Source organism: Leptosomus discolor, chromosome 4 (assembly GCF_034619465.1).
Source record: "Leptosomus discolor isolate bLepDis1 chromosome 4, bLepDis1.hap2, whole genome shotgun sequence".
NCBI classification, from domain to species: domain Eukaryota; kingdom Metazoa; phylum Chordata; class Aves; order Leptosomiformes; family Leptosomidae; genus Leptosomus; species Leptosomus discolor.
The window spans coordinates 24,735,930-24,762,459 of record NC_141394.1 but is presented as its reverse complement, the minus strand read 5'-3'; the positions used below and the strand labels follow the sequence as shown (position 1 = coordinate 24,762,459).

Below are 26,530 nucleotides of genomic sequence, written 5' to 3'. Positions count from 1 at the left end.
ATTTTCTCTGTTGTGGCTAGCAGAAGACTGAATGTCAAGCTTAAATATTATGCTGCTTTCCATCTCTTGGAATTTAGAGGGTAAATTGGAAAAAGCATAAGGAAATTGTTCATATAGAAATTTCTTTGCCTGTATGAGCCCATGATTTCTTATATGTTACACAGGCAGCACAGGGCAAAAATGGTGTTGTGTGTGGGTGGCTGTATACCCACATTCAGTAGCAGCAGTTCAGCTATTCTTTGCTTGGGAAAGGGGTAAGCAACCCCAGAAGAAGATTAGGAAGATTAAAACAAAAAGAATAGTTTGGGAGACAAAAATAAAACCATGAATGTTGCATATCTGCGAAAACACCAGCTCTAAAAGATAGCTGAGCGTGGACACAAGCCTTTGCAAATCCTTCCCATGAAAAAGGATACTTGAATACCTGTTCGTCTCTTTCTGTGAAGCAGGTGAAATACGAAGGTGATCTATTGGGTACTTTTTGCTGCTTCCTTTGAAGAAACTTTGAGCATATCTTGTTGGACATCAGAAACGTTCTGAGTTTTAATCTGAGTTCAAGATTTATAACATTTATATTTCTCGTAGTCAGAAAAAAGTATCCACTCCAGTACAAAGATCCTCTAGACTATGCTAATACTTTTTGTCCAAATGAAACATTATGATCTGTCCAGCTATTTTTTTGTTAAATAATGTGAGACTTGAACACTGCTTTGTGTTAATAATTTCCAGTCTTTGTATACTCTCTCTCTCTTTAAAAAAATTTCTCCTCTCTCTCTTTTTGTGTGTGCCCTCTTACTGTCACTGTCTTTGTAAGTTTTTTACCAGAGCCTTGTAACATATAATACTGTGCAGGACTGGTGGCATATGAAGCCTGCTACACAGGGTTTCGCTTTCATAGTTGCTATAGCTGTGCACCCAAATGAAACCATCACCTGCTTCAGGATCTCTCTAGGTTTGCTTGTGCTGACATAGAGATAGAAGTGATCATTTGCACAGACCTACTCTTAGTCTTCCAAGTACTTTCATTTTTATAGTGACTTTTTGGCCTGATTTTACCAATAGAAAATAGTAGAAGTTATTTTTCCATTAATAAGAGTTCCTTGGGTTGAGCAAGCAGCTGTTGAGAAGAAGACACATCACTGAGCATCTTTGCTCAAAATAGTTTCTCCTTGAAGGCTGATACGGTAAGAACTGCATTACATTTACATCATATTTGTTCTTCCAGAAAAAGGAACCTGTGATTTGAACAAAGAAAAGTGCAGAAGAAGAATCTGCAGGCCAGACTCAAGGAGTCATCGGTGTAAATGTCCTAGTGGTTTCATTTTAAGTCGAAATAAGCAGTTTTGTGAAGGTATTATATGAATCTCCTGTCAGCTTTATTCCATCAGATGAAAAATTTCTTCTGTTCTTTTACTTTACTCATATCTTAAGCATGAAAAATACTATGAGTTCTTAAAAATTCTGGTGGTGCCATTTAAATTTTGTGTCCTTCCAGGTTCTGAAATAGTCTAGGAGACCTATGAAAGTGTCATGAGTGCTTTTCTTGTGAGAAATGTTGGTCACAGCCTGAGTAGTTAAAGAGCTTCTGATAAGCAGATATGCTTCTTTAATTTTTAAATAAAAATTAAACCAGATATATCAGCAAAGGTGAATCATTGAAAAATCCTGCAACAAGATGGCTGTCTTAAGTCCCACTTTCAAAAGATACTAATTCTTAACTTGCTTCTAAATGTTTCAATCTCGATTGTTTTAATAAAAATCTAACATTACTATTAATAATAGTTAACATATCACTTTTAGAAGCATCTTTTTCACTACATGGTCATATTTGAAAAGATATAAAGGCACCAAAATTCCTAGTTTACAGGACTTACAGACCTGCCTGAGCAGCAGCCATCCAGTTCTCAGGAAATTCACCAGGATTGCTTTCTGAATTTCAGCTTCTAAACCACTTCTGTGTTTTCAGAATTTTATTTAAGTCATGTTGGAGACAATTTCTTTTAAAAGAATTTTTCTCTGAAGAAAAGGTCCAATGTAAATATTTTTGGTGCTTAGAGGATTTAACTGGCACTGGAATCTGCATGGGAAGGCATACTTTAGAAAGTCCTCTGGGCACCTATGCTGAACTCATGCAGCCTGAGTAGGTTTTGCTAGAAGGTTTTAAAATCTTATTTGAATAAGGTCTGCAAACTTGCCTTTTATCATTTATTAGGACAAATATATTTTTTTTAAAAAATATTGGGAAAAAGAGGTACCTCTTGAAGACTGTTAGTTTGTTTCATTAATCTATTCCCTGACACTGGTTGATGACAGTATTCTGACATTGCAAGTGCTTCTTTTGGCAGATATCAACGAATGTGGCTTCTGGAATCATGGCTGTACTTTGGGCTGTGTGAACATCCCTGGTTCCTATTACTGCACCTGCCCAAGAGGTTTTGTTCTGTTGCCTGATAGGAAAACGTGTCATGGTAAGTAGCAGTAATACATAAATGCTTTGAGTGTCATATTGGAGAGAGTCCTCATTTAACACTGGAACTGCTGAAAGTTTGTCTGTTGCATTGCTTCGTCCAATCCCTCATTATGTAAGTAGGATCAGCTTAAACAGAGTGAACCAAATTCAGATGTCATGTTTAAGGAAGTGTAAGTTACACGTGAGTAATCAAGTGTGAGCCTCTTCAGGAGAAAAAAAAAAAAGGAGTTAGATCTCCAGAGAGACCTCTTTGCTCACATTAAGCTCTGTGACACATTGCAGGTAGATAAGGATTTATATCTTTTTAAATGTGGTCTCTGGATTTGGCTCACTCTGGCTATCCTACATAAGAATTTACGCAGTCTCTGAATGAGCAGCTTACAACATCATCTTTTTTCTCTTCAGATCAGGGTTGATAGCATCGCTAATGGGTATGACATTAATGAAATTAAATGCATATGCATCTGTTTACAACAAGCAAGACACACAGAAGTACTCATAAAGTCGTTTATTCTGGGGATCTGCTGCACCTGTGTAGTGGTTTTTTTTTTTCTTTTATCTATTAAATTGTGTATAAGAAGCATGTCTGAGAGAACTTATCCATACAACATAGGTCCTTAAAGCAGGAAGTTCTCTGAAGCTGGTTAAATGTGAGTAAACTAAATGCAGAGAACACAGAGAAGTGGAGGCAAAACCCAAAGATCTGTCTTGTCAGTAAGCTTCAAGGACCACATTTTGGTCATAGTAAGAAGTCAGAGGTGAAGGGGTTTTCTTCCGTTTATGTAGCACTGTATATATTCAGCTTACAAATGAATTAATCCTTTCTAAAGTAAGTCTAGAACATAAAATGTGACATGCATCCAAGTTTCGAGGTCTTGGGATATTCCCAGTCACTTTTCTATTTCACAATGAAGTGAAACTTAGCCATAGACAAAGGTCCTTCTACCTTGTTTCCATGGAAATAAAACACTGGTATATGCCTCAAGTAGACATGCCAGTGCACACCAGTGAGTTCAGTCTGGATCATGGTGGGATCAGGACCTAGGGTATATTAAGTATCACTATTAGAGAGTGAATGTAGCCATAGAGTCTAACAGACTCTAGCAGTCAGTCTATTTTAGACCTCCAAGAGTCACTTCTCCCTCCTTATTGAGAGCCAGAAGCAGGATTCAGTAACCCAAATGTGGACATCCAGGACATGTGGCAGCTGCAGAAGGCCGGCAGAATACCTGTGGGAGACCTGTAGCCAGCGACTACTGGGAGGTGGGATATCCTTTTGTGTCCAAAACAACACTTAGACACTCTGCAACTCAGTCCTAGCTTGAACAACTAGCTTGAACTACACGCCTACATTTTGAGCGGCTCGAATTAGATAGAAAATAATGTTTTTCTAACACAGGCTAGGGATGCAGCATGGACAGTATAACTCCTTAACTACTGCAGCACAAGGCAGATATGTCACCAACTATGCAACTTGAGAGAGAGAGAGATGAAAGGTGAGACGTCCGCATGCTGACCAGACATTTTGATGCTTTGTCCTCCTAGTCTTTTATGAAGCTTTTCATCTAAAGTCATAAGCTCTGGTCAGAAAGAAATACGAGATCAGTTTCTTGACCCTCTTCACTGTGCTTAAAGGGTTAGAACAATCCAGTCCAGAGCACAGTTGCCCTGGAGAAGCAGTATTTGCAACAGCTATGCACCATTTAAGCCAGTGTATGCAGCTGACTCAAAGAAGCAGCTGTGGGAAACTTGCATTAGTTCCAGTCTTCCAGGGAGTGTTGCCATATGGCACTAGAACTGGCATAAAGAGATGCAGCACTGCAACACAGAAGGTGGAAGGAGCATATCCTGTGAAATTGCATTAAAGAAATACTCAGAAAAAATATTGGCACTCCAACAACTATAATGGAAAATAAAGGAAAACTATTGCCAGGTCCTCATGTGGTTTTGTCCCTACAGCTTAAAAAATTGCCACTAAGGAACATAGCTTTATTTCTGGAAGGTTCATCTCCTGTTTTCATTCATTTTGGCTCCGTTACCCTTGGAGTAGTAGGAAAGTAGTTTTTCCTCATTCTGTTTGTGTTTTTTACTTATCCATTCAGTATAACTTCCTTGTAGTTTTCAAAACCTGATTTATTTTTGATGAAATGTAAAAAAGAAAGTTTTCTAAATTATTTCTATGTTGATAACATGTCTTCATACAACTTTGGAAAAGTTAAAGCTGATCAGTATAACGGCTTCAGGAATTTTGTCATTCTTCTTTGCTATAATTAGGAGAAGGTGGGAAAAATAATTTTTGGAAAAAACCAAAACAAACCCCAGGAAGATCACCGAGGTGTTGTACTCTCAACGTCACTTTTTCTTTTTTTCTTTCTTTTTCATTTGCTGTTTAACAAAATGTTAACATCTCTTCTGGGGGGCTTAGTAAAAACCTTAATCATAATTCAAATTTTTTTTCCTCTTTAAACCACTGTAGAGTTAATTTCCTGTAGAAGTAATGACACCGAATGTAGCCATGGTTGCCTTCAAACATCTAAAGGGCCTGTTTGCTTTTGTCCTGAAGGATCTGTGCTCAAAGCGGATGGCAAATCATGCACAGGTAAGTAACATATTTTCTAGCTGTAGTGACTGACAAACTCTGTTTACTCATGGCACTGAGAGCCAGAAGTGAATGAAGGTATTTTACACTCACTTTGCACAGCTGCAAATGATTGTACAAGATAGGAGGCAATGGAATGTCAGGCGCTTTGAGTGCCAAGACCAGCAATATTCATCTTTGTTTTTTAATAATTGTTTCTTAGAAGCAACATCCAATGTTTACAGGCCATATTCTTTTGTTGTCAGCACAGGTAAGGCATCTCCCAGGTGTTTGTTGCAGGAGACATCTAAAATATATATTTGAGTGGAAATATAGGTACAAAATTAGGGCTTGGGTGAAAGCTGAAGATGACTTTATTGACATCATGCAGCCCAGGATCAGTCACTCTAACTTACAGCAATTTCATCTAATTACCCACAAATGGAATTTTTGCAGTCAGAATATTTGAAGCTGCTGCGCCCACTAATCTAACCCAGCAAGCTTTCCAGATTTATGGAAAAGTTACAGGGATTGTAACTTTTCAACTGTATCTTTTCAGTCTTAGGGATCAAGGTAGCTCCATTAACGCCAGATTTACAGCTCAAAAAATACCCTTCCCTTTTTACATCCCCTGAGTATTGTGGACTGTACTGTATACATAGGTTCAGTCATTGTTGATGTTTTTCTAGGGACACTCCACAGGGTAAGCTCAGGTTGGCAATCTGGCTATAATCATTGTACAGCCCCAAGAAGAAAGAGGTGGTTCTTTTTGCCTGAAAGTAATATTAGAAAGTATCAATTCACCATCCTAGCCTAATTACTTCTGGGGAGAGAATGGCATTAATTTGCTGTTTATTGCATGGAGTGCAAATTCTCACAAAATTTGTTACTCTGCCGTAGATGGGACATGTAGACGGGATGAGATTTGCGTGGGAGAAAGAGTTCTCTGAAATAATGAACACAGGGAAGCCCTCTTCATACATCCCACCCTGCCACCTCGTGTTGTGAATTTTCAGGAAAAACACTAGAAGAAGTTACTACTAACTTGGTTTCACTTCACTGGACTTCTGCTGTCAGCAGGAAGCCTTTCAGCAAATCTATCAGGCACTAATGTGCTTTGCACTGTAGAAATCCTAAGCAGAGTGAACTGTTCTCTTACTTATATCTCTGATTTTGTTGGTTTTTTTTTTCTTTGAATGGCAAAGTTAAACTGTTCAAATGCTCTGTTTAAGGTTGTACATCTCCAGATAATGGTGGCTGTAGTCAGATATGTTCTTCTTTAAGCCCGTCCTCTTGGGAGTGTACATGTTTTCCTGGATACAAGCTTCAGCGAGACAGGAAGCACTGCACTGCTATAGGTCAGTATCTTGGCATGCCTGCATATTTCTGCCAATAAAAGCAAAAACATTTGAGAATCCTTTAAGGAGGATTGCATAACTAGGATCCGTTTGTGCACTGGTTTTAGATTAGTTCGTGAAACTTGGGAAATATTAGTTGTTGGAAAAATAACCCATTTCAGAAATATACTAGTACAAGCACCTGTATACAGTTCAGTCTTCCTCACAGGCAATTTAGACTATTATCTAACCTCTGCATTTCACTCTGGACTTCTGTACTGTGAAGGTCTATCTGCAGTATTTGGGGTTTTGTGCCTCCATATAAATGTGGGTGTGGTTTCTTCCCACTGTTACAGAATTGGGGTTGAGGTGTCTACATTTGGAGAACAGGGCAGGGAATAGTCTGTTGAATAATCTTCCTTACAAGACTATTTCTCCCCCACTGGTCCCAGGAAGCCCAGGTATTTGATGTGCATGTTTGGTTTCCAGACCCTTTTCTTTCTTTGGAGAAAAGGGCAGACCCTGGTGAGAAGCAAGGTATAAGCAATTGCATGAGATAGAGTAGGAAAGAGAAGTTTCTGGTTTGTTTCAGGTATAATGGAAAAGCTTTATCTTTTGGAGCACAGCATTTTTCTTGCTTTTACTATGAAAGGCTTCTCATGTGCAGAAGTGTTCTGGCATTTATGGTGATGCTGTGAAATGCAGAGGGAAGATTGTCTTGAGGCTAAGTCACTCAGCATGAAATGCAGCGAGGCTAGTGACTGCTTTTATCACAAATTTTGAGGCTGATCTTGAGCAAGGCACTGATGCTGAAAACCTATATTCACGTTTATCTTTTATTTCTGAGGGAAGTGAAATGTAGGACAAGGGTCTTCCATTTCTTTGTGCTTCTGTTCCTTATCTTGTCTTCTACAGTTACTTACTTAACAATGTTAGCTAGGTAGTAATGCAGGCTCGAGATCACTTTGAACCTAGTGGAATTAACATATGTGCAAATTTTCATCAACAGGTCCTAAGCCATTTTTGTTATTTGCAAATGGCCAAGATATCCGCCAGATCAGTTTTGATGGAACAGATTATGCAAGTTTACTTGACTGGCAGATGGGAATAGTCTTAGCTCTGGACTTTGACCCGGTGGAAAATAAGGTAAGGCATTAAAAATGAGAGGATTTTGAAGTGTTGCAAGGACAAATGGATTGAGCTTTCACGTGCCTTAACCTTTCTGCTGTCAGTGATCCAGATTATATGTTGTGCTGCTTGTTGTTCTGTTGCCTGTCCAGAAGCACAACTGGTATAGTATGCCAAACATCAGTTGAAGAGTGTCATCCTTTAATTATCGATTGAATGTGGTTTGTACATTGACATGGCTAATTCAAGGGAATTTGGATTTCTAAATTCACTTGAGGCATGATTTAAATTTCAAAGAAATATTATGTGATTGATAGTTTTGCCCCTTAATATTTCAGTGCTGTTTTCTGGAAATATACCGTGAGTTTTTTTTTTCACTGGGTAGCTCTAAAAACAGCAGTATCTTTTTTTCCAGTACACCTACAACCCACAATCCCTACTAAATATAGGAGTAATTTTAACAAGAATTACATCCCATGTCCTGACCTTATTGAACAAAACTGTTGAACACTCGCTGGGTTTATTGCTCTTATGAAACGTATTCCTCATATTACAAGATATTGCTGTTGGAAAAGGAAGTCTTCTTTGCATAAAGAGCTGTTTGTCTGTGTGGCTGCATCCCGGTGCCCCTTCTCCTTGCCAGCAGACTTGGGAGGAACAGGGATTCAGCTGCGCTTTGCTAAACCTCCTGTGGCAGATAGTTCTTTTTTCCCACAGTGAGACTTACTTATACTGTAAAAGTGTTACAAAAAGATTCTGGATGGCACAGTGAAAGCTGATGAGGAGCTCAGCTAAGTTGCTGGAAACATCTCAAGGTCTGGATGGGCACAGCTAAAGAAACGCGAATGTTACCAGAGCTGTGTTGCAGGAGGATTGTTTCAGGCACTGCTGGAACATCGCCACTTGCTCCTGAAATAGGGCCCTGCCGGGGCTCTAGCAGTTGTTCTGCGCTGTGCTGAACGTAAATCAGTGGCGCTGGTGACGCCGGGTGTGTGCCCTTGTCCCGGTTCGGTGGGGAGCCTCTGCAGGGTTGGCAGCGAGGAGGCAAGGCACGGGGCAGCGGGCCAGCCAGGCTGCAGCAGCCTGGTCCTGGCAGTGCAGGGCTGAGGTGCCAGGTGAATTAGCTCCGCGTCGCTCTGTGCTCCCATGGTAGCTGAATTAGCTGGTTTAGTGTGAGAGGACTCCCTCCTGCTTTGTTTGGCCTCGTGGTTAGTGTCAAAACAACATTATTTGTTTCATTGTTACCATTTGCAAAGAAAGCCTTAGCATTGCTTTGCGTATGGTTCTGCCATACAGTGTTTGGCTCCCTCTGGGTATCAAATAGAAGGCAAATGTTTTTTCCTGATCCTTGGAAAACACAAACCTAATTTCACCACCAGCAGAGAACTTTTATTTTGATCCAAAACTAGAAGCCTCTTCTGGAAATGTTAGAGACTTATGGAATAGACGCCTGGTAAAAAATTAAGGCAAGCGCAGGCTGAAAGAGAAAATAAATAGAAGAAAATTATAGAAGTTCTTTTCCCTTCCCAGCTCCTTGACACATATACACTACTACTCTCTCCTCCCCGTGCCCCGCTTCTTAAAATGAGCAGCCAGTGAAATGGTAACATGCTTCTTTTTGCCTGATCCTACTTTTGCTTCCTTGGCTGTGCTTCATGTGAGGTAGCTGCTCGCTGAAACAAAAGCACAGGGTATTCAGAGGGCTGTATATAGGGCAACCAGGATTTACAGCTAAGCACAAGCTGCCTGTAGAAGTCATCCTAGTTGAAGGATAAGTGCCTTTTTATTTGATCAGGGATCACAGGTTACCCGCGCAGCTTTGTGTGAATAAGCAGTTCAGGGAACTTTCAAGATGAAAAAGCTATTTTAGAAGTGGAACCATTAGACAAGGGAAATAGAGCAGAAAGTGTGATGGGAACTAATAACACCTCATCTGTTATTTCTTCACAGATTTACTTTGCCCACACTGCCTTGAAATGGATAGAACGAGCTAATCTGGATGGCTCAAATCGTGAAAAAGTTATTCATGAAGCTATAGACGTACCCGAAGGCCTTGCTGTGGACTGGATTAATCGCAAATTGTATTGGACAGACAGAGGGTACATGCTCCTCAGTGCATTTATGTTGAAGCATGCCATAAAATATTTAGAATAAATGACTGGTGATACAGAAATAGCTGAGATATCGCTCTAAATTCAGGAACGCTTCACATTCTGATTGGGTAGCTTTAATCTCAAGTATATACAGTTGGAAGGTTCTTTAAAACTGAAACGCTGGAAGCTCACTTTGAGTCTGCTATTCTATTTTTATCTCTGTCTTTCCAAGAAGCAAAGGTTTGGACTGAGTTGCAAGGAGTCTAAAGCATGTACTGCATATATACATATATACATGTGCACACACACATGTGTATATATATGTATACACTCATATTTATATACATACACTGCGTGTGTGTGTATATAGGTTTATCTTTATATATACATATGTAAAATAATGAATATTACTGCACTGAGTACAACTTGGGCAGAAGTCAGCACTGTTGACAGCCAGAATCATGCCCTTTTAAGCTACTGAAAAGTCTTTGTCAATTATCTCTAATAGAAGAGGAATGACCACTGGCAGACAACATGACTTCACATTTCCCCTGATACCTAACCTTACACGCAGGGAGAAACCAAATTTGCTTTGGTGAAAAGGCAGTGTCAGATCAGAACACATCATGAAGACTCCTTCTCCCTTTTAAATATGCTGCTAGTCCACTTCCTTGCTATTAGGTATAATCTTCTCTACATGACTGTGCTCTTGCATAAATATGCCGGTGTTTCTTGTGAACTGGAAAATTGTGGTGCTTGCCTCTGAACACAAGAGTCAAGGGTGAAGCTGCGGATTTGTATCTGCCACTTCCTTCTCAGATGCAGCATTTACCTGTTTGTATTCCACATTTGCATGAATATATTTCTCCTTCCACATTTGTGTGGCCTTTCTTTGCAGGTTCAGATAGGCATGGAAGACTGTAGGCTTGCTTTCAGGTAGAGGCTGATACTTGTTTCACAAGGTGAAGTTTGTAGCAATAAGTACAGTTTTCTGGCAAAAAGTTGGATTGAGAGACTGGGAATGTAGATTCTGTACTTGACTCTGCCATAGATTTTATGAGTGATCATAAGGACCTCAGCCTCATTTTTTCCTGTAAAATAGATACAGTATGTAAAAGGCTTGGTGATTTCTGTATGACAAATGCTATGTAAAAATATTTTTTAAAATTCTTTATACATTTGATAATGTCACTCAGTTAGGAGCTGGTTTTCCTCCTGACTCCATTTCAAGCTAACATTTATCTATTAGCGATCATACTTCCAACTCGTGATTTGACCGAAAAAGGAGAACTTCACGTCTCCTGCAGAGCAGAGGGTATTTTATCATCATGCCCTGCACCAGATAATGAGTCTGTGACGTGAATTACTTGTTGATAAAACAACTAGACATCCCACACCAGCAGGATTATTTCCTGTCATTGTAAAGTTATTTATGACAGTTTTGTGCTAAACTAAAACAGTGCAAAACCAGTACATTCTGCCTGAGAAGGTAATTAAAAAGATAGCAAGGAGAATCTAACAGTGCCGTGTGCATTGCAGGAAGGCACGCATCGAAAGGAGCAATCTGAATGGAATGCAAAGAAAATTGATCATCTGGGAGGATATCTCCCAGCCCCGAGGGATTGCCATTCACCCGTTTGCTAAGTAAGGAGTGATGAACGCGGTTAATTGTGTAGTGCTCGGGGAAGCTTTTTAAAAATGAGCATGCCAGCCTTGCCCTTTTGGCAGTCAAAAAGTGCATTAGTCTCATGTTAGGATAGTCACTGCCTTGCAGAGCTGTGTGAACTGCAATGTTTTATTGATGAGTTTCTTTTGTGAGTTGGGATGTGTTCATTTTTCATATCGATTTAAAAAAATACCAGATGCATTAAAGATGTCGTATGCAGTTTAAGCTAAAGAAAAACACGAGCAACTGAAGTCATCTTGACAGTGGTAAGCACCACACTACAAACTTTCTTGCTTCCATATCTATTAGTGTGAAGAACATAGTCACTTTTAACAAATGGTGCTTACAAAGGTTTTTTTTGACCATCTTTCAGTTTCTGAGGAAACTAAGCCAAATCTACTGTTGTGGAGATTCATTGATTTAAATGCACCTTATATCTTCTTATCTAGGGCTGAGATGATCACAGGAGTTTTGGATGTTTAAAATCCTGATGAAATTCTGGCCATTTTAATCAATGGCAAACCCCATGGACTTCAGTCGATATGCCTGTAGTAGGATGATTTGAAATATATTGATTTCTTTTTTTTTTTTTTTTGGATGCTCATATCCTGCTAGAACTAAGTACTGATGAATGAAGGAATGAAACTGAGTTAGGGAGCGTGTTTTGTTAGCTTCACTCTGGACATAAAAGATCTGAAAGAATCTTTCAGTAGAGGTTGAATGTGGTACAGCCATTTTTCCGGAAAAATTTTAAGAGCAGGTAGGTTCAGGGAGACTGATTTTTACAATTATTGGTAGAGGCAAAGGCTACAAGAGGCATGGGAGGAGCAAACATCATTAAAACCTTTCATATTAGAAAGTTAATAGTGAAAGGAGGAACAGACATTATAGCAATGTCCATAATTATAAAGTCAGTATTAAAGAAGGATCTGAGACACAATTAAGGCTATTGAAAATACTGATTATTTTCTCACGTAAATACAGCTAGATGAATCTGTGGCTTATTTCAGTAAACCTGACAGAGGCAGCTGATGCCTGGAAAGATTGGAGTCCAGATTTCAGAAGTAATTTGTGGTTTTGGCTACCCCTATTTTGAGCTGCCATCTAGCACTGTCTGTTCTTTGAAAAACAGTAACACTCAGGACTCTAGAGGGAGACCCTGAGAATCATGATTTTATTAAAAGAAGGAAAGAGGCTGGGCCTGATACTGGTTTAATTTTTAAAAACAAAATAACCTGAGGACTCTTGCTGGCTTTCTATGGGTGATAGGTAATTTTGGTTCCATTTGTGCATTGTTACGCCCTTATTTAGACAAGGGGCTGGCTAATGCATCATATTCTGTTGTCTGGGTTTGCTAAACTGCTATTAGCAATCACGTGGAAAACACAAAAAGCAGATATGAAGAGTTGGCAGTTAGCATAGGCGGGAGTTGTTTTTCAAAGTTTTTGTGCCAACAGAGTGGGGATTCTGCATAAGTCCCAGTGTAATCACCTGAAGTCTTATGACAAGTGTGAAGAGATCAGCAGCCAATATATTTGCTTGAAGGATGCACTTTTTCTCATGTGCCTCAGGCCTGTATTACTCTGATTTGATCATTCTGCTTTGAAAGAACTCCATGGAGAGGAGGACAAACATTTACTTACTGACTTCCTGTATGCATTTTGTTTTCTAAAGGAGATTATTCTGGACTGACATGGGGGTCAATCCCCGGATTGACAGCTCTTCATTAGAAGGCATCGATCGTCAGGTTATAGCCAGCACTGGTCTGGTGTGGCCCAGTGGAATAGCTCTCGACTACCTAGCCAACAGGCTGTACTGGTGTGATGCTAAGCAGTCGGTGGTTGAGACTGCAAACCTGGATGGTTCTGATCGACGAATTCTTGCACAGAATGATGTAGGTGAGGCTTTGGGGTTGATAATTACCTACTGCTGCTTGGCAACGTGTGTGTGTATCTGCATACGTGCATGTGAATTACTGGCCAGGCTGTGCCGAGTATCCCATGCAACTCTGTGTCAAGGTTAATGGCATCACTTAGTTCTTCATTCTGTTATCCTGTTGACTTCTATTTACTCATTTTAGCAAAACATCACCTTTCTAACACTCTCTGCTTTTACTAATTACCCACTTTGCATTGTACAGAGAACTTCTCTGCTTTCACAGAAGAATGAAAAGAAGGAAAAAGTAAAAAATGTTGTTTGCTTGTTCCATGCGTGGCTGCTTAGTGTAATTCAGGTTTTGCTGTATTTATTACACCAGTGAGTTATGCTGACGTAAGCTGGAAGAGAATTAATCTTGGCCGTTAAGTTCCTTGAGCAACAAACCTGCATTTGCACAGTGTTCAACACTGGGACGAGTCTAAATACAAAAGAGACACTGAATGGAAAAATGATTTATGCAATAAGCTGGTAGTTTTTATGGCTGAGATTTCTGTTATTTGATACATAGGTGTGCTGTTCTGGAGTAAGTGAACAGAACTATTAGCAATGAGGAACTGATGTTTTAGCACATCTAAAGTAAGCCATGTGTTTAAGAATCTCTTACATGGCAAATTAGTTTCTGGAGAGGACAATTCCATTTGTGCATGAAATCTCTCTGGGGACTATTTTGTAGGTGTGCATACAATGTGTGGGCAGAATGAGGATGTTTGGCTCAATGCTATGACTGCCATAGATAAAGACTATATGGCTACTCTGTTGAGCAGCTGCTGTTCATCTTCTAAGCCAGATGCCCTCTCACTTGTTTGAAGGTGAGCAGAGTAAGGTCTTGGAGGGAGCATTAAAAGCCTTGAGTAGAGTGACTTCCCAGCATTCCTGTCTTTTCCCCTGTTGAGCGTATTCTGCTGTAAGCTCCACCTTGCAACTGATCTGCAAAGGAGGACCTTGAAGCCTGCTGAAAGTTTCACTGTGTTCCTCCACAAGGAATGAGACAGTGTCTTACAGGGAGAAAACAGAAAAGGAGAGCTAGGAGTGCTGGAGAAACACAGGGTATGGGAAAGGAGGTAGGCTTGGAGCAGTGATATGGCTCTTTGGAGGTGGGAGAAAAGTACATCAACAACTGTAGTGAAGTGAAAGAGATGAAATACAGACCTGTATGGCTATGAATTTAGAGAGGCAGAGAGACTTGGTGTCCTGACGTTTTGCTAATGCCCCTAGTGAGACCAGAATTCAGCTTCAGTTCTTTGACAGCTGTACACTGGGCGACGGGCATCTCTTCATAGGCGTTCTGCTGTAACACGAATTTTCGTCACAGCAGCTCCCTCTAGTGCCCCTGTACTGACAATTCATTCAGTATAGCTGCATGCAAAATAGGTAAAGTTATTTCTCCTCTTCTGCAAACCTTGTATTCAGCTGTAAATAAAAGAGCCCGTAAGCACCCGCCCAAGGCACTGAACAACACAACCATTCCTTCTGTTCATGCAGTGGGTCAGGCTGCACTGTTGTGGGAAGGGTTCGTGTGACTACTCACTTTTCTGTTCCTACTATCTCCACTGATGACACAACACTTCTATTTTAAATCCTCAATGTATTTATAAGCTAAGAGGTTAAGGAATTGCTGATCAAAGCAGGGTGATGTTTGTTGAGAGTGAAAGCTATAGACCCTAAAATTGTAAGTAAATATTTGGATGGGGACAGTATCTAGATCTTGGGCTGGTATCGTGGAAAGGAAAACTAAGATTCACACCCAGTGATTAAGCACGGTTCAGTAGAGGTAGTGACCTGCTAACAGAATAACAATATGCTCTTCAATTGAACACTTAAGAACACTTAAACAGCGTCTTAGAATTTTTCTTATGTAGGAAAGGGGTTTTTTTTCAGGCTGTTTATCACATATATTTAAGATATACCAACACATACTCCTTCTCCAAGGTTCTAATTTAACTGTTGTTCTGTTTACTTGTTTGCTCAGCCTATTTTTTTAATTATTATTATTTTTAAAACTAATACCTTTTGAGATCTCAATTTCATTACTGAGATTAAACATCACCTAGCTGAGGTCTACATCAGAAAACCAAAACCACAGATCATAAAGTCACAGAATCACAGAATGTTAGGGGTTGGAAGGGATCTCAAAAGATCATCTGGTTCAACCCCCCTGCCAGAGCAGGACCACCTAGAGCAGGTCACACAGGAACGCGTCCAGGCAGGTTTTGAATGTCTCCAGAGAAGGAGACTCCACAACCTCTCTGGGCAGCCTGTTCCAGTGCTCTGTTACCCTCACAGAGAAAAGGTTTTTCCTTATGTTAATGTGGAACCTCCTATGCTCCAGCTTGCACCCGTTGCCCTTGTCCTACAAACCTGCCTTCCAGAGAGGCTCAGACTACAGCGGTACAAAGTGAGGTGCATATTCAGACTGTGAGTAAAGACCAGGACAAAGCAAACCTGCTTCAGCCAGGAAGCTCCCACTCTGAAACCAGGTGGACATCTGTGGAAGAACAGTATGTGTTCTCACCTTCCATTGCAAAAACCTTGCCCAAAGGCTATCTTGAAAGCAGGAGATTTCTAAATGTACAGAAAGAATGCATAGTCCCATATGGACTAATGACAATTTTCTATCACAACACAGGTATTGAAAAGTCACAATCATTTTGCAAAGATCTTTGTATCTCTAAGTGTGTCTGCCTTTATATATGAAAGTGTCCTTTGGATTCTGAATTTCTGAGCTTCTTCCTGGAAGTCAAACAAGGCATATGAGTTTTCCTAGTGCAGATAATTTTGTGCTACCAAGGAAAAATTGCTGTACTCTGAACTTGGGGTGGGATTTCTCTCACCTACCATTAGTCATGTGTTAGCTACCTGGTCTAAACTGGTGTCTCGGTTCCTGTTGTCGTCAGTGAGAAAAGAGGAAGCTACCCGGATCACCTATTGCATCCTGTGGTTTGTGTTAATTGTTACTGTTAGTTAGCTGGCTAAGCGACAGTGACTACCCAGTCACAGCCTACTGCTGCTAGTTGGCTGAAGTGAGGAAAATTAATTCCCTTCCTGAATTTGGCACTGTGATGAATTGTCTAGTTAATGTCTGTACATCATTCAATGTATATGTGGAACCACTGTATTGCACTTGAGTGTACTTTTGGCACTTCCAGAGGCCACACACTGGCTTTGTGGTCCTTCCATGAGTCAGCGGCTATAGTGTTTGTACTTCCCAGGCTGCCCTGTGCCGGTACACTTACACAGGACAACAAATGCCATGAGATTCCTCCTTTCTGTTGTGTGAAGACTGCAAAAAGAGCTGTGTACCTCAGCAGCTCTGTGCTGGGCCGCTTACTAGCAGAGAAGGGAGGCATTCCACTTCTGAAAGGCTGGTCCCAATGACGCTTCAACAAATGATGATGTCTGAGGCAGAAGCAACTTGTGAACTTGATCTTGTTGGAGGTCACCAGCAGTGTAGAGACTGTACTGAGCCAGATAAGTGTCATAGTCTCCTCTGTTAAGAGCGTAACTAGCATGTGCCCATGGTTCATCATTCATGGTCACTTATCCCTCCCCATGAGACATCGAAGTGGAGAAGTGGCTATAACTGTGCCACTGTGTTAGAAGTAGACCTGTATGCAGATACTGCTTTTGTTTACATGTTTTCTTGTGTATGTTCTACAGATATGGAAATGAGAAATCTAATTTCTTTGTAGGCCACCCTTTTGATGTCGCAGTGTTTGAGGATCATCTTTGGTTTTCTGACTGGGCTAGGCCGTCACTAATGAGGGTGGACAAGAAGACCGGCCAAAACAGGGTACGTCTTCGAGGCAGCATGCTGAGACCCTCATCAATGGTTGTAGTTCATCCTTTGGCAAAACCAGGTATACTGCAAAAATTAAGCAGTCATTCCCTTCCAGCCTCCTTTTGTTCACTGATATCAGTAGAATAGAAGTCCTTGGGGAAAGGTTCATCTTCTCAGAAATAGGTTCTTCGAAAGTCCTTGCATAGTCAGACTGGCATTTATTGAAAGCATCATCTGGGCATGTGTCCCAGGAATGCTAACAGACTTCGTATATTTATGATCATGCCCAAGAATAGATGCCGATCAATAGCCATGAGGCTACCATAGTCTTCTAATTCCTATTTATCCTAGTTTATCAGCACCCCTCACACACACAAACAACAACAAATGACACAGAGAAAGATTTTGTAAGATTTATTATTTTGGGATCAAATAATTTGATTTTCTGTGGCAACAATCTCCCTGTAAGCAGAAAAGAAGTAATTCAATAGACCAAGATTGAGAGAAGGTAATCACAGGTTCCCTATGCCCTTGTAATGTTCTTTCAGGGAATGTTAGGACTCTAAATATTAAAGGAGAAATAATAAAGGAATATAAAAAAAAAAAAGTGATACGTTTCTTAGAGAGTATGCAAATCTGCTTTTTTGCCAGAGTCTAGGTGACAGATGTATATAGCAAAGCATAGATACTGTTTTTAATTTAAAAAAAAACAACCAAAAACGATGTTCTAGTTTTTGTCAGTCCTTCTCCTCTTTCCAACTGCTTCAACTCTGCACAGCTAAAAGGAGATGTTGACTGAAGAAGGACCTTGTTAAGTTGCCTATTTTTCTGCATTAGGGGCAAATCCTTGCCTTTATGAGAATGGGGGCTGTGATCAGATCTGTGAAAACAATTTTGGAGTTGCTCATTGCATGTGTCATCCAGGATTTGGGAAAACTCAAGACGGAGGAACCTGTCATGCTCTGGATGCTTCCAACACAACAGCAGGTACAATCCTCCTGTTCCAAAAAAGACCATCCCCAAAACCTTGAGGATCCAGACAGATAGCACCAGAACATACTCACCTTGCTTTACGTAATGAATGATGGATTCTCTGAAGAATGAAACTCTGGGATGTTGTCCTGGGACAATAACATGTTGTGTGAACATTGTAATTTTTCCCTTGACCTTTTATCAGTAAGAGAGACGTGTGAAGTGCTGACAAGTATTGTGAGCAATGAGTTGCATTCCTTGTCTTTTGTATTTGAGAAAACCCACCAGTGAGTGGTTTTAGGAATAATTTGAGGCCAGAAACAGGGTAGTCTGGGAGGATGCTTATGTTTATTTTGAAAGGAAACCACCATGATCATCAGAAAGCAGACAAGCAATAGAAAATCAAAAAGTTCAGTAGATTTAAATAGTCCATGTCACTTTTTTCTCATCTTTTTCAGGAAGTGCCTCTGTGCATAAGGAGGTAGTGCCAATGCCAACACCAGAGACATTGCTTCAGAGCACACAAAGCAGTGGGATATTCAAGGATATGGACGGTGGGGAAAAGCAGAAAATCAGCATTTTGTTGGCTGAAATCATGGTATCAGGTAGAGTCTGATGATTGTCTTCCTTCTATTTATCGTGAGGCCCTGAATAAGTTCATCGAACAGAAAGAAATCACAGGCTTTAAAGGCTTGTCATCATTAACCCTGGGTTTCAAACTTTGACTGTATGTTCTGGTTTTCTTGCTGTTTTTTTGGTTGGTTGGTGGGTTTTTTTTATATATAGTACCTCCTTTAATCTGTCCAAATGCATCTAGTGGTTTTGTTTGTTTGTTTTTGTTTAAACAATAGATCAAGATGACTGCACTGCACTAGAATGTGATGTCAACGCACAGTGTGTTTTGCTCGAAGATGGTGCTATGTGCCAGTGTTTGAAAGGATTTACCAGGAAGGGAAAATCATGCTATGGTAATAAAAACATAATACAACCTTCTGGGTAACTGTAGATTGGGAGAGAGGAAGAAAATCTATTTTTTTCTCACATTGGCAGCTCTGCTGAGTGAGCCATCACGGAAAGGTCAATGGTATTGCTTGTTTTGAAACGGATGATGAGCAGAGAGCATGTGAGATGAAATGGCTGATTATCACATGCCTTATTTTCCCCTGAGTCATCGGTGTTAATCTTATTAATATTAATAAGAAATAACAGGGATAATAGGAATAATGTATGTATTTGTAAAAATTGCCTACTTATAAAAGCCCATAGACATGATGGTTGATGTATAATTTAGAAGTATGTATTAAAGAATCTCTTAAAAATTAGTATTCCTGATGTAATGTTTATATAAAAGTGCTGCTCTTGTTTCTCTCTAGCACTAGAAAGAGATGAACAATCAGACAACATATTGCTCAGAGTGGTCCTTAAGTTTTTGGACTTGCATACAACAAAAATGGAAGCACTTTGCTCTCTCATAAAGGCCAAGACAGGAAGGCATTAGAAACAGAACACTTTTTCATTTGGTGGCTATATATGAAGAGTCACAGGAGTCTGTGTTGCTATGGAAAGGAAAAATAATTGGAAGGTGAAATGAGTGTAAACTTTTTCATTGTGGTACCTTTTTTTTTTTCTTAAGCTTATGTGTTCTTTCTTAAATCAAAGTTTCTCTCTGAGTAGGTTTTAAGAATATAAGGCTAGTTTTGAATAGGATCATTCCCTCCAAGAGAGATTTTTTTGAAGCAAGTGGTATTTGTGGAACCTCTAGGTCTCCTGTTGAAAGTAGCTGGTTGACTATCTTAGGTTCTTTAGAACATCCTCATCAAGTTTCATACCGAGAAAAGATCACAGAGCCCTTCTCTTCCCATTGGCTCCAGATACACAAATGACAAGTGACAGCATAGTCTGAGGGAGATTCAAGATGTAGAATTTTCTTTTTATCCAAGTCCTTTAAGTGTCCTTTCTCCTTGTTTTGTTTAACAGATGTTGATGAGTGTGCTGTAAATATGGACCGCTGTAATCGAAACGTGTCAGGCTGTATCAATACGGAAGGTGGCTATGTCTGTAAATGCCTGGAGGGCTACACTGGAGACGGAGTCCATTGCTACGGTACGGGCATATGTGAGGGCTGTGCTGTGTCTGGAAGGCTGAGGCAGGATGAATGAGGCAGAGACATGTCTTATGATTTGGCCCAGCCCTGCATCAAGCTGTGAAGCTGTCAAATGAGGCTGTTCTGGTTCTTTTTGAAAAATCTGGTAGGTGTATGTATCCTAACAGTGGCTCTTCCAGGCAGTTGATATTTATAATGTATTTGGTTTTGATTCTTCCTTTCCTGTTTGAAGTATGGTAACCTCAGCAACTGATCAATATGCAAAGCCTGTAGTTGTCAGTGGATACCTCCTCTCAGTGTTTGCACTCTTTTTAGTAGCTGCAGGAGAGAGAGGAAGAGGGAAGGGGAGGAGGGAAGTGGAGGTGAAGCGGTAGAGCTTTATTGGAAATCGTTGCCATGAATATAAACGAAAGCATGTATTGAGTGTGTCATAATACTCATCAAATAATTCCAGGTCTTTTTAATAGGCATGAGGTTCAAGGTGTTGACACTGACAACTTGAGTACATTTAGAGTCTTGTTAATAATCAGATCCAGTGATACTCCCATCCAGCTCTAATTCCAGGTCTTTAGTTCATCCCATATATTTCTTAATTTTTTAATCCATTTTAGCCGCAAATATGAAGGAACAGGAAGCTTCCCCCCCACCCCCCACCCCCGCCCCGGTATTTGACTAGCACACAGTTTGTTCAGAGCTTTATGAGAGTCTTGGCTTCTATTTTGTCCTTTTCTTTTTCCTTTTTACTTTATAGCTTAATTCAAAGCCCATTAAATATGACCCAATTCTTACATACTCTTTACTGGACTTTGGTTCTTCGATACAGATAAGGATGACTGAAAAATAAGGAACAATGTCATTATTATGCGGGAAGTACCAGAGGTAGGAAGTTCCAGAAGGCATTCTGCCTACAGCAGTCAGAGATCCAGAGCTCATGTCTTTGAGGATGTTTGGAAGCGCAGACAGAATTGACAAGCTGTCCCAGTACCACCTACAAGGCATGTTCCCAGGCTCTTGCTGTCTGTGGTATACTTGCTCAGCTAGAACAATTGTGATACCTATCACTATTATTGAAAAACAGTCACAGTATTTTATAAATGGTGTAATGTAAACAGAATTGAAACTAATTCTGTGTTTCATGACTTGAAATGTACTATAAAAACCAGAAACTGGTAAGAGATTTTGTACTTCAGTTTTAGATGCCTGCATGCACAGTGTCCAGAAATGTATCAGTACATTCAGACGTGGTACAAGATGACTTCATGTTATGCTGTTGACATCACATTTCTTGGAATATGCTGCAACAGTTTTGTCCTATATTTTTGCTTTTAAAAGTGCTCTGAATTTTCTATACAGTTTTGGGCCAGATCCTGTTGATTTTACCATAGAAAAAGTCCCAGTGGTTTAGGCAATAATTTCACACAAATTGGGATGGTAGATTTGTGATTTTTGTTTCACCAAAGTAGATCTGGCACGTGTATTCAGCTGACAGTTCATAAAATGAATCAGAGGCTCCCAGGCTGTGGTATGTGAACCCTTTCAAAGTCCCCACATTTGAGGGGGGTGCTTAGGCACCTAGCGCCATGCAGGTGCCAGAGTGGGGGGTGAGTGCTGGCCTGGCAGGAGCTGCCACTGTGGGTGCTAGAGAAGGTGTGGAGAGAGAGTGAGAGTGTGCAGCAGGATGTGGGTGGGAGGTGTGTTTATGGGCCTAACACAGCCTTTCAGCTTGGAAATTCTTGTTGTAATCAGGGAGCCTCTTCATAGTAATTCGGAGGTTCACTTCATTTAAAGATAAACCTGTAGATTTCTAGACCCTTTCCTTCTGTCTAAACTTTTTTTTTAGGCTGGACCAGGAGGGTGGTACAGGGGAGGGCAACTCCCCACTCCCAAATCCTTCTGCTGTCTTAATGCAGGAATGCCAACTAACAGTACTGTAGTACTCATCCAGGGTTCAAGCTATGACTAGCAATGCCAGGAGTACAAATAAGTCTTCAACTCTACTGTACTCATTACATTTCATGGGGAAGCCTTTCCTTCCTTCTGCCTGTGGAGAGCTTCTGCAGCAGCACAGCATGCTCTGAGAGGCTGGGGAGGCTGTGATTACTTGGGGAGGCTGATTACATACATAGAAAGTATGCTGTTTTCTTTTCCGCTATGTTTTCCATGAAGGCATATTTGCAGAGGGAAAGGCTTTGGCGTTTTTCCCCACTGCCGGGAAACTGCAGTGCTGCAACTGCTGTCCATTTAACCGATGCTCTGAGGCATTTCATTCTTCTAACTGCATACTGTTTGGGTGACAGATATTGATGAGTGCAAGATGGGGTCCCACACCTGTGGAGAGAACATAACCTGCACAAATACAGAAGGAAGCTTCACTTGCTCATGTGCTGATGATGCTTCTGGAACTGGCATCAGTTGCAGTGAGTAAATGGAGTGAGCAATTAAAATGAAGTGGCCCTTAACTAAGAACTGTGCTCCTGGATAAATTGTTATACCTGGAAATTAAGGAAGCCCTGTATAGTCACACTGGGCAGCTTGCGGATCTATCTAGCATTTGTTTAGGAGGCTGTTTTGAGGTGGGTTGAGGAGAACAGATCTGAGTTCAGTTTGGAAATATCTACATTAAGGTTCAATGTTAATTTTTACTGCCTAAACGTAATGACACATCTGTCTAAAGGCCTTTCAATCAGCAGCAGAAGTAAACGCTCCTTGGAGGTAATATTTTTGGAGGTGATTTCAGTTTGTGTAATTTTTCGAACTGTGCCTTCTTTCCCTCTGCAGAAGGCTAGCACAAGAACTGCACATAGTTTAAGACCCATTTAATTCTTCAGAATAAACTAGTGTTTCAGATCCAGTGGCTAATTTTTCAAAAGGGCTCTGAAACTGGTTAGACAATCTGGTTACCAATTGAATGAAGGGAGTTGCTGAAGTTTCAGCACTAGTGACTATCTGACCCTCATTTCAGTGCCTCAATTTGACAGCAGCATTCTCTGAAAATGTGAAGCTGAGTGACTCATCATCTTACTCTATGTCAGCCCTCTTCATCAGGGTGAGTTTTACTGCAGATCAAGTGACTGTCTGATGACGGAGGGACACTGTGTGATTATCACAGATCTGTTTCTGCAGAAAACCAGAAGGAAATGATGGCTTTTTTAAGTAGAACACCTATCAGGATCCCCACCCCCTTTTCAGTTACTTAAGCTTTCAGTAGTTTCAGGTGTCACTCAGGAAACGATGATTTTAAATGATGCATGACTTGGAAGTAATGCCTTCTAGGTCCCTCAGCTGTAAGTCTGATCCCATATCTTCATGGGTGTGAACACATTGTTTAGTTCTTTGCCTAATAAGCTCTTTCAGCAAGCTGAAATTTTCTTTGCAGATGCAGTCACACCTGGGGTTCACTAAAATCACTCATCCCTTTCCATTCAGGCTCTTTGCCATAGCAGTTCTCCTGCAAATGAAATTTCAAAAGACAAATGTCACTGAAGGTCACGTTGCAATAAAACTGGTATGCATCATACAACTGATCCCATAAATGTAAAAGAGTGATTAAGCGCATTTCTGCTAAGCCATACCTTGAGAAGTTCTTTGCAATGTAGATGTTTGGTTCTGACCTATAGATTTTCTGTAGCATCAAAAGAGGCAAGAAAGTGCTCCTTTTCTATAAGGGTGTGTCTGCACCATAGTGCTATTAGAGCTACATTTAAAACTAGCTAGTTATGTAGACGGCAGTGTACGCGATTCAGAGCAATGCTTTGAAGAACTGGGTCAGTAGAGTCCCCTGCTTCCCCAGTGATGCTGTTATCTGTACCTAAGCTAGCTTGAAACAATAAAAAATGTGATCTGCAGTCACACACTGATGCAATCAACTGGATGGCAGCAGAGTGGAAATAATCTGCTTAAGAACAACAAGTTGCATGTGAAAACTTTTCAGTCTGAGATCCAAGTGTGCAAAATAGTCACCCTTTACCTGTACATCTGACTCTGGTACTTTATGCATGGTAAAGATTTACCATACCCTAAAGCTGCATAAGTTACAAATATTATTTAAGCATAAGTAACTAGACGGACAGTGCAGTTTTTCTTCAGAGCTATGCTCACACATCTAAATAGACAGAATGCAGCCAACCTCTGTGGGTTGCAAATCTAGAATCGAGCATATTTCGTATTTTGAGCTAAATTTTTGTGTGCCTAAATTTGATAAGCAACATAAGCAAACAGGTGAAACACAAGTAATTAGTCAGAACTAGAGACTTTTACGTACTTTCCTATCTTGAATTTCTGGAACTATTTTGAAAGATCATGTTTCCAATGCAGGCAAAAGTTTCATATGTCCTTGTGAAATCCTGTGTTTCAGAATCTGCTACATCCCCCACTGTTGGCAGCAATGAACACTCTACACACCCTGTGCAAGGTGATATTGTAGGATGCCCTCCTTCGTATGAGTCATACTGCCTCCATGGTGGAGTCTGCAATTATGTTTCTGATCTAGAAGACTATGCCTGCAAGTAAGTACAGAAACTTGTGTTGTCTGTGCTGATGAATGGTATTCTTAGGTCTCAGTTGAGTGCAGGCAGTGAAGTGTTTGTCCATAAATTATCTGTTCCTCACTCATACTAGCAATTATTATTAGACTCTTCTTTTTTCTGTAAGTGATCACTGTAAGTTTCTGTAAGTGGTCACTCCGTTCACACTGATTGCAATTAATAGTAGGATTGGATTTGTTCCCTAAGCATGCGATTCTTTGCTCTGGAAATGTGCGATAAGTTGTTAAATGGCTTAGTGGTCATGGCTTTATGAAAGAGATGCTTGCTGTCTCTCCTGTACATATTGTACTGACTTGTACTTCCCTGTTGGCCTTGCTGTTCAGTGTAGCACTCACTGGGATGGAAGAAGACACTTCTGTCTTGTCTTCTCTGATTGGAACCAGGGAGAAGACTGGTGTCAGCATCTTCACTTACAGTTTGAAGGGTCTTGGTCCCTGGCAGAAAGCGGTACAACATGATGGCCCTCTTAAAACCAGGGAGAGTAGCAATGAGACCTCAAATATGAGATCTCCTTCCTCCTGTCAATATTTTTGTGAAGTCTAATCCCTGGTTGCCTAGATGTAGTTAATGACAAAAGCAAAGAAAATTTCATAGCTCCAGAAGTCAGCCTTGGCCTGGCTGATGTGACAGCCTAGTCCCATGGGGTAATTATTGCTTCAAAACCATTAGTGCTGGAGTTTAGTTGTGTAAGTTGATTATATTTGAATCTGTGTTATAGCTTTCTTCAAGCATAAGTGTTTACAGTGGGACGACTCCAATGCCTGCTTCCTCCCTTGGGGTCACCTGATGAGTGAGAAGCTGTGCAGGGACAGATGTTGTTCCACAGTAGGCAAGTCTCGCTCCATGTCTCAGTAACTCAGACTGCCCTTGTGTAACTCTGGAGTGAGGAGAGTAAGCTTTGTGCTGAAGGATTTCTTTGGCCCACTATTCCCCCAGATCTTCCTTGTACTGCACTGCAGGAATCTCTGTACAAGGCCATTCCTGAAAGCATTATCAAATCCTAGGCTTTCTTACTTTTAAATAGGAGTGATCTCCCCTGCCTACAGACCTCTGTACCTGCAGGAATATGAAAAGAATGTCTCTTGTGTACATATATCGGAATGAAGTGGATGCTTTGTGCCGTGGATTCCCTAAGCTCAGCAAAGCCCTTGGGCAAAGCCATTGCAGGAGATGGACTGATGGTCGCCTCTTGTATTTGTTATGAATTTTTAGCGCAAATTTTAGAGGCATTGAAAACGTTTTTTACCTTATTGAGTTTCTGCTATTGAAACTAAGAGTGTACAACTACAGAACTTTCAAATTGGTTCCCATCTTGTTTTCTTTTATTTGTTAGGTGTTAGTGCATAAAAAGAATCCAAACGTATGTATTCTTCAGTTCTGGAAGTGGAAGACGTTTGAAAAAATAATGCACAACTGTGCTTAGCAGTGTTCTTGGGGCCAGGGTTTGTGTGTGGACCTTGCTGAATTCTCACATTGCTGAATTCTCACTAGATGGCAGTATGCATTCATGTAGGATGCCATACGTTAAATACCAAAAAGAAGTAATGAAAAAAATGTTATCTAGCAAAAATATCTAGCAAGAATCACATACCAAATGTGATTTGTATTTTAATTAATGAAGTCTCTTACACCAGAAAGTAGATCTTTGAGCTTGTTTGGAATTTATTGTGATCTTACGTTTTAAAAGTAGCATTTTTCTGCCTTCCAACATATACGCCTTCTAATTCATGACAGAATGAGAGTGCTTGTGCCTGATTTAATAATGGATGCTGATACAATATTTTCAGGACACTAGTTAAAAGCTGCCACAAGTCAAATCCTGCTTCTTTTGCTTATTGGACTAGCTCTTTTGACTTGAGTAAAATTAGGCTGATAAGAACTGTGAGAAGGATTTGAGCCTATGTTGCTGAGAGATTGTTATG

The 26,530-nt window shown here is 40.4% G+C and overlaps 1 protein-coding gene across 1 annotated transcript in view; it reads left to right on the top strand.

The window, feature by feature from the left end:
• Positions 1–26,530, top strand: part of EGF (epidermal growth factor) — a 59,912-nt gene that overhangs the window by 23,647 nt on the left and 9,735 nt on the right. Inside the window, exons 7-21 of the mRNA XM_086464332.1 lie at positions 1,226–1,351; positions 2,346–2,468; positions 4,947–5,069; positions 6,281–6,406; positions 7,395–7,531; positions 9,464–9,612; positions 11,146–11,250; positions 12,947–13,170; positions 16,900–17,067; positions 17,826–17,975; positions 18,419–18,565; positions 18,812–18,928; positions 19,938–20,063; positions 22,362–22,481; positions 24,419–24,569. Of these exons, the coding sequence (XP_086320458.1) occupies positions 1,226–1,351; positions 2,346–2,468; positions 4,947–5,069; positions 6,281–6,406; positions 7,395–7,531; positions 9,464–9,612; positions 11,146–11,250; positions 12,947–13,170; positions 16,900–17,067; positions 17,826–17,975; positions 18,419–18,565; positions 18,812–18,928; positions 19,938–20,063; positions 22,362–22,481; positions 24,419–24,569 (2,092 nt within the window). The remainder of the gene's footprint in view (positions 1–1,225; positions 1,352–2,345; positions 2,469–4,946; positions 5,070–6,280; positions 6,407–7,394; positions 7,532–9,463; positions 9,613–11,145; positions 11,251–12,946; positions 13,171–16,899; positions 17,068–17,825; positions 17,976–18,418; positions 18,566–18,811; positions 18,929–19,937; positions 20,064–22,361; positions 22,482–24,418; positions 24,570–26,530) is intronic.